The 20,469-nt window shown below is 38.9% G+C and overlaps 1 protein-coding gene across 3 annotated transcripts in view; it reads right to left on the bottom strand.

Annotated features, from left to right (window-relative positions):
• Positions 1–20,469, bottom strand: part of KIF13B (kinesin family member 13B) — a 143,390-nt gene that overhangs the window by 20,142 nt on the left and 102,779 nt on the right. For 2 of the 3 annotated variants that reach the window (XM_088152488.1, XM_088152490.1), the window contains exons 29-38: positions 18,770–18,825; positions 17,451–17,575; positions 16,114–16,290; positions 12,372–12,464; positions 11,390–11,542; positions 9,973–10,050; positions 9,440–9,493; positions 5,961–5,981; positions 1,709–1,808; positions 1,069–1,202 (exon numbers count right to left, since the gene is read on the bottom strand). In XM_088152488.1, the coding sequence (XP_088008614.1) occupies positions 1,069–1,202; positions 1,709–1,808; positions 5,961–5,981; positions 9,440–9,493; positions 9,973–10,050; positions 11,390–11,542; positions 12,372–12,464; positions 16,114–16,290; positions 17,451–17,575; positions 18,770–18,825 (991 nt within the window). The remainder of the gene's footprint in view (positions 1–1,068; positions 1,203–1,708; positions 1,809–5,960; positions 5,982–9,439; positions 9,494–9,972; positions 10,051–11,389; positions 11,543–12,371; positions 12,465–16,113; positions 16,291–17,450; positions 17,576–18,769; positions 18,826–20,469) is intronic. The other variant, XM_088152489.1, reaches the window with a different exon arrangement.

The following is a 20,469-nucleotide window of genomic DNA, read 5'->3' as shown; positions in this document are numbered from 1 at the left end:
CTTCTCTTTCAAAAGCAAAACACACATGGAATAAACATATATACTTATGTTTAAGCTCACTGCAGCTTCAAGTTTGCCTTTTTATTACACTTTAACTTTGGGGCAAACCCAACATGAAAAACAAGCCCATCTAGAACATTTGCACAAGCAAAACCAAACAAAATAAACATAACTGAAATGTCAGCTAAGCCACTTGAATACCTCAGGAGCTTGCCGGGGATATTCAAAAGACTGGTGATTGCACTAAAAAGAAAACTCCATCTAAACAGGGAAAATCAATTTGACCCTCAATATTATTTTCCAGATACTAACCTATCACCTTGAATCACACTGATAATGCAATACAAGGATGACTTCTAAATCAATCTCTTCTGATAAAACAATAATCACATTTTATTCCCCTCTTTAAAGGCCCAGCTACTCTTTCTGTGAGATTTTTTGTAGCTTGTAAGTAACCTTCTCTGAATGGCACTACTCCAAGTTATTATACACAATCCAAAATGTTTACTATTCCAAAGATGCTGATCATCTTTCAGCAGCTTTGAAATCTTTATTAATTGATGGAACCACATCTTAGTTTTCTTCCAATGACTTCCTTCTCTTGCACTTTCCCAATGGTAGAGACCTAAAGAGATCCTGACATGTTTTGGTCAGTGAATGAAATAAGCCTGGAACCATTCAATGCATAATTTCTGAGCTAGGCTTTCCAAAATGATCCTTTTCAGATGGGTTCAGATTACAATTCTCAGAACACAACAGTAGTGTTATAAGATCCAGAAGGACACCAGATTGGAGAAGCCAAAAAACCTCAGGAAATAGTAGTAGCAAGTAGTATTGAGTAATTAGCAACCAGTCTTGGCTGATGGACTACATTTAGTTTTTTGCCTCCCAAACTGTACATTATACTGAAATGTACTCCTGGAGTAAGACAAGGTTTGCCCTGGGTGAACACTGCCCTGGGGGAACAATCTTTTGCTAACCTCAGGAATCCACTCCAAACCCCTTTCATTCGTGAACAACTTCACTTTTATTCTTGCCTGCAACCCTCTAAGTAGGATGTTGTTGTACCTGTTGAGCAAGGGGAGATGTCTGCCTGCCCTTCTTTTCATCTCTAACAGGAAACAGAGATTTGAGCAGCTTTGGCATCTGAGGCACGAAGGACTTCACGGGATTCAAGTAAGAGGCAGCCAGGCTACCAAGTCCTGAACAGACAAACAAACAGTCTAATTCATAATGCTGCCACCTGTCTCTTGAACATTCACAATGCTACTGAAGTCCACCTTGAACTATATCTAAATATATGGGCTGGCTTTGCTTAAATACATGGGTGAACAACGTGTGGTCCTTGGGCTGGGTGTGATTACTGAGCCCCTGAAAGCTCCCAGAAATTGTACTATTGAATTTGGCTGCCAAGAAACAGCCAAGCAATTTGGTGGAAAAAGAAATAAATTCTGTTCAAGTCTTTGTTTAGGATAACAAACATAAAGCCAAAGGAAATCCTGGCCTTGCTCATGGCATCAAATCATGACTGTCTATCCAATGTGGTGCTCATCCACCAAAGAAATTAGAAACTATTTCAAAAGTATGGCTCCTAGCTGCCAAAAAGTGCCTTATTCCTATTTAAAAGTGGGGAGAGGTGGGGAGGAATCTACAGCTGCAATGTTAGCTCACATCATCGATCTGCTGTAAAGCTTAGGAATATATATACCTTGGTCTGTAGAGCCATTTTGCTGAGTAGAACCACAGAGACTTGTGGACCTGGAATCTGTTGAAATCTGAGATATATCTTGCTGGCTTTCCCATCGACTCTGGAAATATTAAAAAGAAAAATACTTGCACAATGATCACACTGAAAGTAGCAACCACTCAAGGAATTTGAAAAATGCTGAAGCATACAATGAAACAAGAAGAGAAACTATTCTCATCCCATGCTGCAGAGGAAAGGTACAGGCCCTCCTTACACTTTTCTGAGCCATAGGTTATTATCTAAAAGGACCTGTTGCAAACCATAGCCAAATCTAAGCAGATCTTGTTCTGATTAGGGCCTGAATGGAAGATATCTGGCAATATTATTTATGGAACATTGAGTTTAACTATGTGAATGTAATAATTAAGTAAGTATATCAGCTTTCTCCATTGTGGCAGCATCCAGATGCATAGATCTTGACTCCCAGAATTCTCAGCTGCCATCATGCTGGCTAGGGAATTCTGGGCATTGATATTTACACATCCGGAGGGAGCATAGCTTCAGGAAGATTAGCAAAAGTAATTGTGTCATACATCTTCCTATGCTTGTGTTCTCTATGAGAACAGACCTATACCAGAAGTTCTTAGAACCTTCTGTCCTGAGAAACACTACAATTTCTTATCATGTGTTCTTTAATATTCTGATGGAGCTATACTAATATTCAGGTTGAGGAGAAAAAGGAGTATAATGAGGCTGAACATCTAATACTCTCCTGTGTGTAAGAACTAAGATTCAGGGCATGTTTGACAGAGAGACTGAACCTACATACTATCCACTAATAGACCCTCTTGCCCTTCATTACTAATTTATAGTTGTTGGCATAAAATGGGCACTCTACAGCAGCATTTAATAAGATAGCCTCTGTCTGCACAATTGCAATCAATGGAAAAAGCGTCTGTAACAGTTGGTACATCTGCACTGGAATGCTAAAGGAGTTACTGAGTTGGCAAACATTCATTCTGAAAAATGGACAGAGATATCTCTTTTCATTGTAATCTTGGGGGCTATCTCAAAGTCCATGGAAGGTCTATGGGCTATAATTTAGCAGCCACTAGATCATGAACCCTAGAAAAGAGTTGTGGCTTTGGCAAGTTAATCCCTCAAAAGAAAGAAGAAAGGTACAATGCAAGAAATTAGCACTTATAAGTGCAGATCAAGAGCCTTACAAGATAAGAAGGGAAACTAAAACTTTGAAGTGAAGCTAAAGGAAAGCCAACACAGCACCACTGTTCAAACTTTTTGACCCTACTGTCTCTATCTATTCCTTCTGCCAGCCTATCTAACAGGTTCACATAAAGCTCTTGTCTTGTAACCATTCTTCATCAGTTTGGACATCAAAATTTTATCCAACAAATGTTGCGAAGAGTCACCTACCACACAGTGGCAACCACCAGGAAATTATTTTATTGCAATGCATCAACAACATTCTACCATCAATGAGGTCATTTGCTCAACAAGTGGTGGGTACCAAGGCCAACACTTGATAATGTCTGAACAACCCAGTTTCAGAACTTGAAGAAGTTCATGCTCTTTATGATTCAACCTGCCTAGGTTTTCCCCATATTCTCTCCTCTTCTGAAGCAGATTAAACAAGAGAAGGATGGCTCTAAGTTTTCTACAAAAAAGTCTGTAACAAGGAAAGAACTTATTCATTACTTGTCTGGAGAAATGTTTGCCAAATGACTGGGCACCAAGGTCAGACTTCATTAAACTAATTCTCATCAGCCCATTTAAGAACATCATGCTCTCTGTCTCACATTGGGACAAAGTCATTACACAGATACCTTGGCACCTTCCAAATAAGCCTTATAACTCTCGCCCTTCTTCCTGCAAAAGCCCCACCATCTGTCATTCATCCATTTTATGAAACTGCCCCCACTATGCAGCTCAGGGCAGATTTCCTACATGGTCCATCCATCACTCTCCAATGTAGATAATATGGGAAACAGGATGCTTCTTTAACTGGATCTTGGTCTGCTCCAGCAAAGCAACTGGTAGACTATTTACTAGAGGGATCCCTAACCTGGAAGAAAAAAGAAGTAACAAACTGGGTTGCTCAAACTGAATTTTGGGCAAATCAAAGTATCCATTTAAATGAAGTCCACTGAAGCCTCTTATTCTGAAAATATTTTTTTGCGTTATTTTGCCATAAATATTGAATTTCATCAACCAGAACATTAACAAACTTGCACAGCCACTAGTATGAATTCTATTTTTAGAAACATTCAGTAACATCTTGCTATTTATTTGTTTGTTTGATGGATTTATACAGCTGTTCATCTCGCAAATGGATAGCTAACAACACCTAAAGACAATAAAAAACAATATTAACAAACAGTAAAACCTATAGTGGTTGCTGAGGGTATGCTATATTTGTTAAATTCTGACAGCCACAGAAACTTCCCCTCACCACAAAGTATCCTTAGCTTTCCCTTCCATCCTACATATCAGCAGTAACAAAAAATAAATGAGGATATTACTTGATCTATGCAATCCTCCTTTCTAATCTCACTGTCTTGAATTCTGCATGGCTAACCAGCTCATCTTGACATAACTGCTTGCAGTTGATAATCCACCAAACCAAAGGTTACACTTCACTCATACAAAGCAGGCAATAGGAACTCAGTAAAACTCCTGGGAATTGATGACAGTCTGGGAATGCAAAATCATTAGGGAAAGAGGCTGTGTTCCATCATCTTATAGTTCAATGGCTTGAAAAAATTTTCAAGTTATACAGCTATAACTTTCCTAAACCAGACAACTACAGTTTATACCACAGTGGTGCTAACCTTGCACTGAGCCTTCTTGGAGACACACTGGAAAGGGTTAGAAACCAGATGTATATGCTACTGCAATGTGTAATCTGACACATCATAGTACTGATGATCTATGGCTCTACCACTGAAGAACTGGATGAATAAAAATCACCTCCATGTGGGCTGAGTTGCAAGCTAGCCATTTCTAAACTCACTCTAACTCTTCAATGTGTGCTGAATGCTAGATGGATTTATGGACAGAACAGTTCCGAAGCAGCCAATTTGGCCACACAAACTAATCTCTCATTTGCAGCCTCTCTAAGGTAGGTTATACTTACTAGACCAACTGGAATAGATTGACCATAAATTCAGTAGAAGTTGAAAAAGATACACTACTTCATTCTACAATTTCTGGAATTCATTGACACAAGATGTAGGAATGATTACAAGCTTAAATAGCTTCTCTTTCTTTTGCACACTGTCTTAAGCATATGAAAAGATAGTAAATAAATGATTTAAATAAGTAAATGAAGAATGATTAAACAAATGTATGGTGGGTGGAGGGAGGAAACCCAGGGGGAACCCAGAAACACTTAGTCTTGTGTCACCTTAAAGATTTACAAATATATTACTGGATGAACTTCCATAGAACACAGTCCATGAACCCAATTTATCAGATGCCTGTTATATAGTCCTGTGAAAGAATATTCAGAAAAGAATATATACATCTAATAAAAGGAACTGTCTTCCACAAAGGTTTGTGCTAATAACATTTGTTAGTTTTTAAAGTGAAACTGGACTATTTGCTGTTTGTGCTGCAAAACACTAATGTAGCAACCACTCTGATTTCCATATTTAATTGTGCTACTGCACTGGCCATCAGGGACAATTCATGGGGGAAAAATATTTCCTTTCAGGGCCTGCTTGTGTTCTTTCTATAGGAATCTGCCTGGCCACTACTAGAAACAGGATGCCATGCCCCTTGTCTGATCCAGCAGTCCTCATGTATATTATAACATGCATGCATGAGTCCATGTTCATCCTTCATTCTCAGTTTGTTCCCATGCTCCTGTCAGTAAAGTTTAGATTGAGTTGAACATTTTTTTGGATTTAGGTAACTTTCTTAAGTTTCTCATATACTGATGGCTCTGTACAAGTGCATGCTATTTATTTTCAAATTTCAATAGTCAGACCTCTCCAACTGCTCAGATAAAGCAGGCAAGCTCACCACTTCAGAACCAAGGCCACTTCCAGGCTGGGACGCATACCACCACATTCAGAAGGATTACCTTTACTGCTGGTTAATGAAGCGAAGAAGAAAAAAGGAAGCACAATGACAGCAAATCCAAAGCAGAATGTTAGGATTAGGGTTAGAACACAGAGGACCATGGAAAAGCATTCCAGAAAGGGATACTTTGTTTATCTTGTTCATTAGGTGAACCTAATGAATTAGTTACCTCTGCCACGACCTTGGGACACTGACACATGCAATGAAGGATGGATATCGTTGAAGGGTTAAGAAACAAAAACATAAAAAAAGGAAAGAAAAACAATGAAAATTCAGATTATGAATTATCCTTCCTGCTGAAAATGCTGTTGTTCAAGGAAAAGGTGTTTGCACTCAGGACTATTCGTGGGTTCTCTGAAATTCAGCAGTCAACTACAAACACTGGGCAACAAGAAGACTTCCAAAGTATCTACAGTTGACTGAAAGTATGAATGCTCCTACTTGGCCATGATTTCCCCCTCCAAAAGATTTACCTGCTATTTTCAAGCTGGGATTATCTCAGAGTTTGTTGTGTGCTCTCAACCCTCATTCACACAACAAATCTACATTCTGAAATCCCAACATCTTCTACGTGTGCCTTGGCTAAAAATGGAGCCAAGCCCCTGCCATGATGTTAAAATGATCACATAATAACTTTCTGTTTGTAGCCAATAGTAGTTTTTGGACGTGATCATGTGTTCCATAGAAAGACTGATGCCAAAATTTATGCCCAATGATAAAGCTGAAATTTAGGAAAGTTATAATCCCCATCATCATTACAATAGCCATACTTTAAGTAAAAAAAAAAATCCGCATATAAAAGCTAGGCAAAAGCCAAAGAAAAAAAGAAAGGAAAAGAAAAGAAAAGAATAAAATAAAATAAAATAAAATAAAATAAAATAAAATAAAATAAAATAAAATAAAAGCAGAAATGAAACAAGAAATCCCCAAACCAAAAATCCACAAGGACTTCAGGATTGGGTATTTTGAAATCACAGTACAGGAACTCGCTACTCCTAAGGCAGGTCAACCTTTCTCCCCTAAGATGATTCCTTCTTTTTAATTCTGATGATACTGCAATAAAAACTTTTCGGGAGCATCAGGGAAACAGAATGCTTTCCAATCAGTATCCATGAATAAGCAAAACATCTTTTGAAACAGGAAAAAGGGTTGGAATCCTTTTTGTTTGACTTCTAGATATGCTCTGAAAAGCTTCTTCTGAATCTTTGGTGGAAGAAGATCTAGAAAAATGATTATTTTCTTTATTTTCTATTCAAGGTTATCTCTTGCCATGACAAATGTAGAATATGGTTCTGTACTGTAGATCACAGAAATTTCAAAATGGGACTGTTTTTGAGTTGAATGGAAATGGTATAGTACACATATAGCAATACGTAGTTTTACTTCTTTACACTCCAACTGCAATTTTGTATCTCATGTAGTGCCTCTGTGGACAAGGGGCTATTGAAACTACAGCACATGCCCTGGTATACTGTATTTTCTGTAATGACTCACAGACCCATTTAATAATTCCTCATCCGGTAAAATATCCTGGAAATCTTATGTGCAGTTGTTGCTATCTGATCAGAATGATTTAGTTTCCCTGAACATAGCTAAATTTTGTTATACTGTTTGTAAAATTAGGCAGACAGTGCCCATTGATGATCCCACCAATCTGTAAATATATTTTCATGTTTTGCTTTATTTCATTTTAATGTATTTTAATGCATTTAATGCATCTTTAATGTATTTTTATTTGTAATTCTGGTCTGTGACCATAATAAAGGTGATGATATTTCATGTAGATTTTTTTTCATGAAAGTGCTATAAGGCTGATCTTGCTGAGTGGTATAAGGAGTGTTTAGTAAACATACATTGTTTCTATGATAAAGGTCCTGTAGGCAGGTCCCTTCATCCTAAAAGATATTTATCTTCAAAACATTTGCTATCTCTATAATGAGTTGTTTTTCAGAGTTTTCAAGCTGGGGATTCTAGTTTTAAGCAAATCAAACACTAGATTTTTCAGTTCTGCCACTTTTGTTCCAAAATGTCAAGCCTGGTTAAAATTCTCAAATATCTGATTCAAATTAAAGTTTTAATCTACACATATTTACTCATTCAAAAAGTCTGAATAAGTAATGGTAAAGAACTTTTAAAGTGAGGAGAAGCCCAACTTAGTTTTCTTTTCTTTTGGAGCCAGGCTATCTTTTGCCAAAACTGGTCAGTTGCCAGCTCAACAGGCTGTTCTCCCTCAAACAAGGAAGGGAAAAGACTTTATTTTCTCTGTCTTCTCAATTTCAGATCCATAGTAAATTAAATGAGTAACACTACTGGCCACTTTAGACTGGAAAAGTTTTCTGTTTGTGTTTACCAAGAGAGCAGGCAACCTAACCACATTTTAGTCTACTATAACATCTCATGTGAATTGAGTTTTAGTGTACTTGCAGGTAGTCCTTGCTTATGTCTCATTTAAAAACTGCTCAAAGTTATGATGGTGTAAAAAAAAAAGTTTTGCGACCAATCCTCGCATTTATGACTATTGCAGCGTCCTGTGGTCACGTGATCACCATTCGCATGCTTCCCAACAGGCTTGCAAAAAGCAGAGTTAATAGAGAACACAGAAGCAAAATTGTAAGTTGTGTTTCACTTAATGGTTGTGGTGATTTACTAACGAACAAAGGGGAACTGAGGTCATAAGCTCGTTATGGTCACATGATTTTCTGCTTAGTGACTGTGATGCTTAGTGACAGAGTTGCTGGTTCCAGTTGTGGTCACTAAGCAAGGGCTATCTGTAATTATTTTTCCCTTTTGTCATTTTAAAAATTACAATTCAGCAGCAGCTTCTGGACTGGTTCCAAGGGCCTCGGCAAAGGACTGCATCTTTGAGGGCTCAGACTGTGCAGCCCTGGCTTGATTTGCACATGAACCACTCATTGTAGTTTGTAAACCATTGTTTATGGATTAGCATCTTATGCTAATCTTGTGGCTATTTTTCCAACAGATAATGGTAACCAAGATCACGGCTTAGTGAGATGTCTGAACACAACCACTGACTAACTCTCTAAAGTTTGCACATTGAGGTCTGTATCGCAATGTGATTCAGAGGCAGGAGATCTGCCTCAAGAAAACACTCTGGTCCTTGTTGTGTTGGAAGAAGCAAGTAAGGAGAAATGTACAGGGTATATATTAGAGGCATTGAAGCCAAAATGAAAAACAGTTCCAGTTAATGGACACTGACTGAAAAGACTCAGCAGGATTTAAGCTTCAGAGCGGGGATATTCTATTGCAAAAACTCTTTTCTGTGCTGTATTAAAATGAACAAAATATAACAGTGAAAATATAAAGGTGCAAACAGTGTGTGTGTGTGTGTATACACACACACACACTTATTAAATATATCTTTCAATATTATACAAATATAGGGAAAGTGTATAATCTAAATTAATATCAAGCAACATAATTAGTCCATATGTTATAGTTTTGATGAAAGATAAGTTACGCCTCTTAACAACCCCATCCTGTCTTGGATCCTTTAAACAACTCAGTTTAAAACTTAAGTAAAAGCAGCTTTCAAAATAATTTTTTTCAAATAGTTAAATTCCTATTTTTCTGAAAAAGTGCAACTTCTCAAACACAATAAACAAACAAACAAACAAACTGAATGCTTACTTTGTAAGAAGCAAGGCTGTATGATGGATTTAGATCTTGGCGACTTCCAGATAGCTGAAAGAGTGACAATAAAATTGTGACTTTCAAATGCAGCCTTTAGCCTGCAAGACTGACAGCAAGCATAGAGGTCAACAGAGTGCCAGAAGGTGAAGATACTTCCTGTGCCTGCAGCAGGAACCCAATATACTGTTCCCAGATGGAGAAATGCTCCTTGTCTTCCTACAACTCATTGTGGAGCCACTCTTTCTTCTCTCCTCCCTCTTCCAGCTGTGTTTTTGCTTAGATTTTTTTAATCCCACCTTTATTATTTTTATAAATAACTCAAGGCGGTGAACATACCTAATACTCCTTCCTCCTCCTAGTTTCCCCACAACAACAGCCCTGTCAGACGAGTTGGGCTGAGAGAAAGTGACTGGCCCAAAGTTACCCAGCCGTGGGTGGGACTAGAACTCACAGTCTCCTGCTTTCTAGCCTGGTCCTTAACCACTAGACCAAACTGTGAGAGTTTCAGCTCTAGTATTATAGAGACTTACTCGATTGACATTTGGTGAACTGAGACTCTTCCGATAAAGTTTTCCTTTGCCTGTTAGCTGTTCCTTTACAGCAACCTCCTGCAAGGAATGAACAAATCATTTTTTCTTTAACAATCATTTACAAAGGAAAACAAGTTTGAGCTGAATCAAGGGCAAGGAATGTTAGGCATTTCTGTAGGGATCACTGACAAGAGGACATTTATACATGTGAGTGTTACTGGCTTGGAATTATGGAAAGCATAGCCCAATATATCTGGCTGGAGACAGCTAAGACACACACGTAATCAGAGACTGGAACAAACTGTCATACAAATGCAGCCTAAGGCTGCATGTAAACCTCCTTGGACAACCACATGAATTCGACATTAGCATAAGGCAACACTGAGCCCACCCAAAAAATATCACACCAACTTTTCCAAAATCAGATTATAGTGATAATCTAGTCACTGTATTATAGTGACAATATAGTCAGAGAGTGATTACCTCCCCTTCCCTAAACAAAGAATATTGAAAAGGCCTCTCTGCTAGCTGGTATTCAACCCACTTCTGTGTTGTGAGTAACAGAACAAAAGTGGGACTGACCCCCATCTCAAAATAGTTTAGGTGTCCCCAGTCCCACAAGGAAGGGGAAGATGCTCCTGTTTCAAAGCTCCTTCTCTAAAAAGTTACCAAAAAAAAAAAAAGACAACGCGAAAGAGCCATTCCTTCTCAAAGTTAGCACTTTCTCAACAGAATCCTTCCCATCTACTAGAATAATTTCCATTTATTACTGATTAGACTAACGAAAATATTACTTATATGTAGCCTTATTTTTTTTTTTTACATACTGTACTCAACTCTTTGAGTACAGTAAATCTTTACACATAAACAAGATTGCCACCCCCCGTTCTATTTTCTTTGGAAATTGCCCTGAAGTGAGATACAACCTAAGTAAAATAAAAATATTAGGTAGTTTCATCAACATTCCTACGACCACTTTAATTTTTAGGCCTTTCACAAGGATGTTAGAGTAGGTGTCATAGTTCCACACTCTAAAGCTGGTGTATGGCTCCAGAACCCTTCAGGATCATATGTCTGAAATTCAGCACAATATGTTACTATTGTTTTTTAAAATAAAGCCCTAAAATAATAGGGATTGTAGCAAGGGTTGGCAACACAGAGCGCCAACACCCTCTTTTTATGGGCCTTGGTGACTAACCTTTAATGGCTGCTAATAACTGACAACAGTTTCCTGGGATTTTGAGATGGGAAGCAGATGCAACCTGCAAGCCTTAGAATAGGCAAAACTCAGTCTTGCCCATTAATGATGTGACTTCACCCACTGTGTGACTGAAGGGCACCCCAAGAATATCATTATAGCCTATGACCTGAGGAAGGTCCCCACACCTCTTGGCATTTTCCCTTAGGATTAACTAACCTGGCGCAACCGATCAAGAGTAAGGATGTTCTCTACAGCCAAAACACTTCGAAGGTATTTTTCTATATGGACTTCAGAAGCAGCAGAATCTGCATCTTCTACGTTGGCCGCCATTCTTGCTAATGCCTCACGTTCCTCTACCCCCTGAGCATCCTGGAAGGAAGAGCAAACCTCTCAAATTAGCAAGTCCATCGGCACATAAAAAGTAAAAGAAAAAATGCCAGGGAAACACAAGCCACAGGATGCTTGACATGCTGATCTACATTTGTGATGGCAAATTCAGAATTAAGTGGGGAGGGTAAAACTTTTCAAGAGCATCTCTACGTGGCTGAAGAGATTCTCTCTCTCATTTGCTCACACAGGTACACAGACACACTCTAATACATTCAAATACTGGCACATCTCAGGTAGAGTAATGGTTGAATTCAAAATAAGGTGGCATTCCATAGTCAATATTCATTCAACCACTGAAAAAAATCAGTTTTCTGTTTAATTTGTTTTTAATATAAATGCCTGTGTGCATTTTTTAAACTTTTCAAAAGTCTGGATGCAGAAATGGGACACAGCAGACTTCATAAATATTTGAGAAGCAGACATGACATAGAAATAAACTGATCTGTCCATTTTTACCTCTAAGTAACTGAAAGCATGTGTAGCATTAGGTACTAAGAATCAGGATCTCTAAGATGAGGTGAGATGAGCTGTTAGATACATGTATTCATTAACATGTCCAAGATAGAACTAGGACTATGGGAAAGATTTCTTGGAGAATGCTGGCATTTCCTCCTGTTTGAAACCTCCATGGGAAATTGTTCCAATCAGCTGTGACCATATGTTAAAAACCCAGCATGTGAATTCTCTTAGGATGAGATTAAGCAAACTTATGGTTGTATACTGTATAAAAATAGCAAAGGAAAGTTGCTTGTATTCATTTGTGGGCATATTTAGAAGCAACATTATATGAATTCCCCCAAATATTCACCTCTGGGATATTTGAAACGATTTCAAAAGTGATTCCACAGCCAGGTACAGAACTCCGGTAAGACATTCTTTTCAGAAAACTCTGAGCAAAACCCTAGAGGTAAAAAAGAGATCTTGTAGCTTAAAATAAGTCAATAATAAAAACAGGTACATCTCTTTCAGTAAGGTTAAACCAATACTCATATCAGCAGCAGACTGTTTAGCATGAAAGAAAAGCAGACAGCAACAGATTAGCCAAAGGGAAGTCAAAACAGAGCCATTTAATTTTTGGAAACCCCATTCTTTGTGGTGGACAATATTCCTCTGCCCACCCCTGGCCACATACATTACAGACGATCAACCTGCTCATTCATTTTTAGTAAAGCAACCTTCTTTGCACCCAATTAAACAATTATATATTACTTTCATGATCATACCATCAAAATTAAAGCCTTATGGGGGAGATTCACACATTGTGAGATGTCTCCAGTTTTGGAATCCTTTTCCCCCCACAGTGTAGGAAGATTTGGGGAACTAGGTGGGTTCAAGTAGGGTTGTGTCACATTAAAAAAGGTAGGGAGATGAAACATTGCTCTGATTCCCAGGAAGTAAATATGTGAATTGACCCCAAATACTTTATGTTTGCATCATGACAGAATGCTGACAAGGTGACCGCTTAACCGACATGCTGAGCATGTCTTCTTCTTTTTTCTATGCATGCACATATTTACTTGTGAGCTTCGAATTACTAGTGCTTTGAATTGTCAACAAGTCTGGTTTCTGAATCCCAGGCCACCGTGATCATTACAAACAATGATTTAAGAGGGTCAGAGACATTGTTTATGCTGACAGGAAGGTTCATGAGGTTAAAATCCTGACTCCTGAATTAATGCAGAGATGAGTCATCCCAAGTTGCTGGGTGCCTTGGAAGGTTATTGACACAGTTTTGAAATACATGTTTGGATTGTGTATTGACAGTAGACAAAATAGCTAAATAGCCCAGTGAGTTTAGCAGGCTGCATAGAAAAGAAATTTATAGAGATTTGTGCTAATGGCTGTAATGAACTGTACCAGCTGAGCATTTTTGTGGAGCATTGGCCATCCATGGTCAATGGCAGAGGGCATGCTTTGAAGCTTTGATCTCCAACATCTCCAGTAAAATGACCTCTACGAGCTGAAAAGTCCCCCAGCTGAAACTTTGGAAAGCTGCTGCCAGCCAGAGTAAAGTCTAAACCACACCTAGATGAGCCAAGGATTTGAAACAGTACATGACACCTCTTTCTATTATGGAAGGGCTATAAGCCTGCATGTACAAATGCATGTGAGATTGTTTTCTGAACTTCTTTCTGGATTGATCTCAGATAGTGTACCGCATGAACCCCTTACTGTAAGGCCAAACAAATTTAAACTGTCTCAAGCTTATAAATAAAATGTTGGGGTGTCCAATTTTAGTAGCCCAAGGAGAGTATCAGGGAGCACCTAAGATTTATCCCTCAGTTTCATCTCTGTTTATTCTGTCTCAGCTAAGATCACTTCCAGAACCACAGACCAGCTGGGCAGGAAAGCAAATGGGGAGAATTGCTGGAAGAAAGGTAAAATGAATAAGTAGGGAATGTTTGGCACTCCTTACCCCAGTCTTCCTTTTGCTTGCTATGGACCTGGAACAGTTCCAGGTTTATACATATAGAACCACACATAGCACACCCTAGTTCAGATTTCTGGTACATTTTCCTTTAAGGAAGAATAGGTACAAATGTTATTTGCATTAAAAGTCTTGCCAGGTGTGAATGCTCTTTAGCCTTTGAAACATTCCATGAAAGACAAGTTAGGAAAGAAGGAGAAAGGCTGAGGATATCACTTGACACTCCACTTATCAGTATAGTGGCAAAGACTGGAACTATAGCAAAAGGAACTGATGTGAAGCATTTGTGCAGACCGTGTGGGCTCCCTAACCCAATACTCAAATAGCTACAGGAGTCCTTGAAAAACCCAGTTTCTGAACAGATCTTCTCCCACTTGAGTACCCACCAGATGTGGGACTCAATCCCCAGCCAGCATGGCTATTGTTGAGAATTCCAGAAGATGAGGTCCACACATCTGGAGGTTGGAAATAGCTAGCTTATGCCATTATAATTTAGGTGCTGCAAGAAACCAGCAAGACTAGACCTCTGGAAATGTTTACACAATTTATGTCTCTTGAATTTGTTTAAGCATCCTCTTTCTACTGTCTCACCCTCCCCCAAACCTCAGCTGTTGGAGAGCAAGGCAGATATAAGCAAGGCAGATAAAGCACAGATGTACAAACCAAGGATCTAACAATGACATCAGTAACATTTCAACACATAGCCAAAAAAAAAGTTTCTATTACAAATGTCACCAAACAATATTGACTATGTGGGATGATGAGAGATGAGACAATCTGCTGGCAGCATGGATTTGCTGAAGCATGTTTTGCTAACATGCAGAAAAGCTCATTAAGGTACAACCTATCAAATACTGCCTATAAAAGTCACTATGGGATGAAGTATCTATTTCAGCAGTAAACAATGCTGACAACATGAATGATCCTCAATACTTCAGCTTCTCACACACACAGAAGCCATACAGAAAAAGATGTTTGCTGTAGAAGTGATAGATTACTACCCTTGTGGAGCCTCTATGCAGCATTCTAGCAACTGCCATGGAATCAGGAGCAAGGAAAAATGAAAGAAAAGGGGGGAAAAAAGAGTCAATTAGACAAGAAAATCTGGCTACAGAGAATACCCCAGACTAAAGTCCTAAAACCATTTAATAGATGGAAAAACACTATGAATTCCAAACTTTCTGAATCTCCAGCACTCCCACCAGAAGATGTTCTAATAAAAGGAAGCTGATTTTTACTGAATATACTTTAACTTTCAATAACTATTATAGTTTTGCCCTAGTACTTTCAGTCTCTATCTTGCTGAGACACCCCATATTTGATGCAATGGCACCCTTCAGAATCCTAAAATTTAGAGCCATGCATAATCATCTTAGATCACCTGTTCACTGCAACAATATGCATACTATTGATAGTATGCCCTACTCCCTGCTGCCGAAAACCACAAAAGCAAACTGAAAGCCCTTGCACATGAAGACATTCTGAAAGTACATCTGAACTCCAGCATAACTGTCTTCAAGGATGCAGTAAGTGATCCTAACAACCCAACCGTTCCAAAAAACCTCATGTAACAGAGACAAAGGCACCTGCCTGAAATATTTTTGAGGTCTTTTGATATCAAAGTTAACAGTGACAGCAAAAAGATAGTAAAGCATAAGAGAATATCAAATTTTACCAATAGTTTAATTCTGGATAACCATGCCTGGACGCTAAAAGGATGTGAAAATGACTGTGAATTTAGATAGCTTTCTGAAAAAGTAAAATCTGAACAAATATATGGAATGTAGCATTTATTAAAATCTATAAAGCAGTTTTCCCCAATCTGGTGTCCTCTAGATGTATTTATAATTTCTGTAATTCTGGCAAGCTGGCTAGATTTGGAGAGCAGTAAACGTAACATATTCAGAAGATATCAGATTGGAGAAGTTTCTGCATGCCAAGATAATTCAACAGATAATCCTAATTTAGAAGGGGAAACAGGATGAGGAGAAGCCATTCCATGCTATATATTTTAACTTGGGATATTAAAAGAGCTATCTGTCTAGCAGCTATTCGGAGACAGAATGCTCAGCTAGATGGAGCTTTGGCCTGATCCAGAGAAGTAATGGCTTTAATAGTGTACCTGTTTGCCATAGACATTGACGCAGATCCGCTTACGAAGGACAAGCTGCATTTCTGCGGGATGGCTCAGCTGTACTGTCACTCTCACAATCAGGAAGACTCTCTGCTCTGCAGATGTTCCTCTGCTAAGCTGTGCACAGTTGTGAACTGTGGAATCCCAGGAAGCTTCAGCTTTCACCTGCAAAATCCACCAGAAAAACAAAAGATGAACCAGAGCCAGGCTGAAGTTATAGTATAAGAAGGGTTTGTCTTCAAACCTAGTAAGGTTTTTTTTTTTTTTTTGCAGAAAAGAGGAAACAGCCCACATACAGTATCTATAACAATTCATTGTGTTTACCCACACAGTGACAGGGAGAATGCTAATCTATGGTTTGTTCAAATAAGGTGAACAAAATGAATCACAAATGGCTAAGTTTTTATAAAATAAGTCAGAGATGCAAAAAATCGCAGCCAGAAGACCATATATATTCTCTTGAGTCCTTCAAGAATGTCTGGCAGGCTCGTCCATGGGGTGGGGGGAGCATGTCTCAATCCAGACATTGGGAAGATATAGTCATCAGCAGCTCCTAGGACATATCCAGGAGAATAGCCTTGTAAGCTAAAACAATGGAAGTGCTTGATCACTGGTCTCAGTGGCTCTGATTGCAGTAGCTCCTCAGTTTCAGGAGATCTAAGGACATAAGGCAGGAATTCAATTTCCACATGGAGGAGGTCCTGCTGATGTGTTCTCAGCCATGCATTCACTAGAGCTTGGTTTGAGAGTGCTCTGAAATTGTGCTTGAGCTGTTTCCTAATTTGCCAACAATGCACCTGCTATTTACAGTAGGTGCTAAAGAATACAAAAACGTGTACTTCTCTGAGACAAAAATTCAATTTTTTTCAATGAGATAATAACCTTCCACTGTTATCTCCTCAGACTGGGCTCACATGATGGGATCCCCCTTCACAGAGCAACAACATAACCCTGTGCACAGAAAACTTGCATGTTAAAGGCACCACTAGCTATAACCCTTCTCTTTCACATGCTAGCTTTGGTAGGCAAGGATTCTTTTTGCTCGGAGGAGTAGTCATTTTCTCCACCTGCATTTGTATGGGGCATAGTCTAGAAACCAATTGACCATCTCAGTGAGAAATAAGAACAAAATATGTTTGCTCCTCTCCCTTTAACTTCCAGATGATAAATTATAATTTCAAACTAGCTTCAAAATACATTAGTGGAGTGGGAGCCATTAAGAACCAAAGGAACATGCCATATGTGCTTTCCCAGGGCTATTGTAACATTTCCCGTTAACAGCAAGAGAGCTTTCCCCAGCTCCAAGTGCTTGGGCACTGCCTTACCTCACTCTCATGGTGCTTTACAACTTGTAACTCAAAGAATTCATCTTCATCTTCAGCAACAAGAGTAGCATCCCAGCCACCAGCTTCTGGCTCATCAAGGTTATCCTGAGAGCTGAAGTCATCTGCTATAAGGGGAGAAAGAGAGAGAGAGATTCAGTAAGCAATTGCTGTGCATGATATAATATTCTTGGGAAGTTCTGGACACTATGGCTGTGCAGTACTTTAGGTTCAATTTCCAAAAGGTGCTTCAAGGTACTTAGGAGCTGAAATCTAGTATCTGTCTAAAGCTGTCAGGTTCAGCCCAAAGAACTCCACAAGACAGTGCAAATACAGTTCTGTTGCGTTTATTAGCTTCCACCTCAAGACAGAAATCTCTCCAGACTGAACCTAAGTTCCCAAGCCAGCAAGCCACAACACCGTGAATTCCTTAGGGTGGTGCCAGTTTCATCTTAAACTTCCCACACTCCTGCTGGGGGCTAAGGAAATGCTTATCTTCCTGAGCGTGGCCTTCATAACACCATTCCATCACAAAAGCAGCTTCATCTTTCCCCAGGATTGCACAGCTGTGATGATAAAACTCTTATGTTGTGCAGAAACTAATTGTACATCCTTAGTTCCCATGATGAAGACATTTTGTTAGATTAATCATATAAGCATTCTATTTGAATCACCACACTTATTTGTTCCAAAGAAATGAAAGAAATACCAGCGCACCACAAATGATCGAGGTATCGTTCAGACAAACAGGATGAGTAGGCAGTAGTGGACCAAACTGGCCATATTAGTTTCAACCTGGCCTCCATTAGTTTTGTAAGCTGGGCAAGCAATTTGATTAACAAAAATAGAATGTTTTTATTCTCCCCCTTATCCGGTCCTCACAAGGAGACACATGTACAGCTTCTATTGTGAAGTAGAAAATCAGTGTGGCTGCTCCAACAGAGCGTTCTCACACAGAACTTTAAAAAAGGGAAGATTTTTATGATTAGAGACGTTAAAAGGAGGGCAGCTGCAGCCCCACAGTGTTACACACAGGGCAACATTACTTAGATTACACGCTCAGCATCTCTTATAGCCTCAAAGAACTTTTAACTCTTTAAGGTTAAATGGCAGAGTTACAATGCATAGAGCAAATGCTCTTGTTTTGGGGAAGGGAAGCGAAAGGAGAAGAAAAAAAAGAACACATGGCTGACAGGATCTCTTATAGTTGCTTACACGGTTGTTTTTCACCCACCAAGATATATTCAGTTCATCCCTTTGTTGAAACTCACCTCCCTTCATATAAGCTCTTGTCTCACATTGTTTGCCATGGTGAAACTTACCATTTAAATCAAGGAAAATGACTGGAATGTGTGTCTCCATACCAGGCACTGGTGTCCTAAAAGAAAACAAAAGCCATGGACAAGATCGGCATATCAATTCAGGAGAGTCTTAATGCAGGACATGTTCCTTGTGATGCACAGCAACTGTATATTACATTCAGTACCCACGCAACTGTAGGACAAGGCAATGATAACCTTGGTGAATGTGGCTCTAGCTTAATTTTCTCTTGCAAAGGTAAAGGACGATCAGTAATTTCAATGCCGGTGCTCAATCAGAGCAGCATTCTCAATAGCAAGCACACAAATGTGTGTGTCTATCTCAAGTAACAAGATTGTCTTATGTGCTCTAATTTATATAGTTAACTAACTGCAAAGAAGCATGTCTGCCAAGGGAGGGATAGCAAATAACTAAGGCTTCTAGTTTTCATGGATATGCAGAGAAAAGGAGGTGGACCAAGTGAATGAACGTAGCCCTCGAAAGCAGTTTCCTCTTTCTACAGGTTGAACTGGAAGTAATGGTAAGATGTGCCACCTTTTGGCAACCATTTCTCCAAGATCCAAAACATTGCTAAACCAGTTGTGAGTAGGCACAGACAGTGCAGGGATACAGAACCTTTTTTGGGTCAAGGGCCACACCTTTATTTAGCTGCTGTTACATTTAACAGCAACTTCCAGAAGGCTCTGGAGGTCATATACAAGTGTATTTGTGAAGTAGGAATTCACTGTATATGTGTAACGTATGAAATGACCCTATGTGATATATGAAATTGCATCTAGATCATTTTTTCTATACCAATAATTATTTTGGTAATTCTATACATAGGAAAGAGTGACTTTTCCTAGGGTTATATCTCCAATACTGATAGATGACATTACCTATGCATTTGAAGGGATCTCTTCACACCATAAGGACTAGAAGCTTCATTCTTTTTTAAGAATACCAAGATTCCCAGGAACCTAAATTCTACATTCAGTAAACCCTTCTTATGCTTTCATGGGATGACAAACATTGCAGGTGTATTTGATGTACTTTCAATATTCTGAAAGGACGATTTTGCAAAGTGTCTGCTGTCTACTCAGGAACCATGAAATGCTGAATCCAGGTTAATCTTACATGCAATACCACAAGGAAAGAGGAGGCTTTTAAGTGAATGAGCCAGGCAATTGCTATTCATTTTTTCTTTTTCTTTTAAATCAGCTAAAGTGCAGTAGCAATAAATATTGATTCAACTTCTACAGAAGATTGTAATTAAACTTTGTTTAAAAGTTCTGCCACTTTAAAGAAAGAGCATAGAGCAAAGACTAGGGATTTTTCTCAAACATCCTCAGTATTAGTTGCTTTTTCCTTTCCTACCTTCCTTCAACCCAGGCATTGTTTCCAAATCTCAAATGGAAACCATTCCAAAGGCTGTTTAGCTGTCCTGGGGCAGCTTCCAAATTATGTATTAGATTTCCATATGGAATTGCAAGCAAACCTGATTGATCCTGCAAATGCTAAGGTCAGCCATTTTTTGTGGGGAATTATAAAAGCCATATCCTGTTCAGTTTTAAATTGCATGGTGCTGCCCTCAGATGTGGCAAGGGCCACAGTTTGGATGGTTTTCAAAGAGGATGGACAAATTCAAGGAGGTTAGCCTCTCAATGACTACTATTCTTGGATGTTTACCAACTCTTTGCTCACAGCCAGTAGATTTTAAACC

Source organism: Python bivittatus, unplaced genomic scaffold (assembly GCF_059951505.1).
Source record: "Python bivittatus isolate LINGU-HERP-01145 unplaced genomic scaffold, Pbiv_v1 ctg000690_np1212, whole genome shotgun sequence".
Taxonomy (NCBI): domain Eukaryota; kingdom Metazoa; phylum Chordata; class Lepidosauria; order Squamata; family Pythonidae; genus Python; species Python bivittatus.
This window is presented reverse-complemented; position numbering and strand designations above follow the sequence as displayed.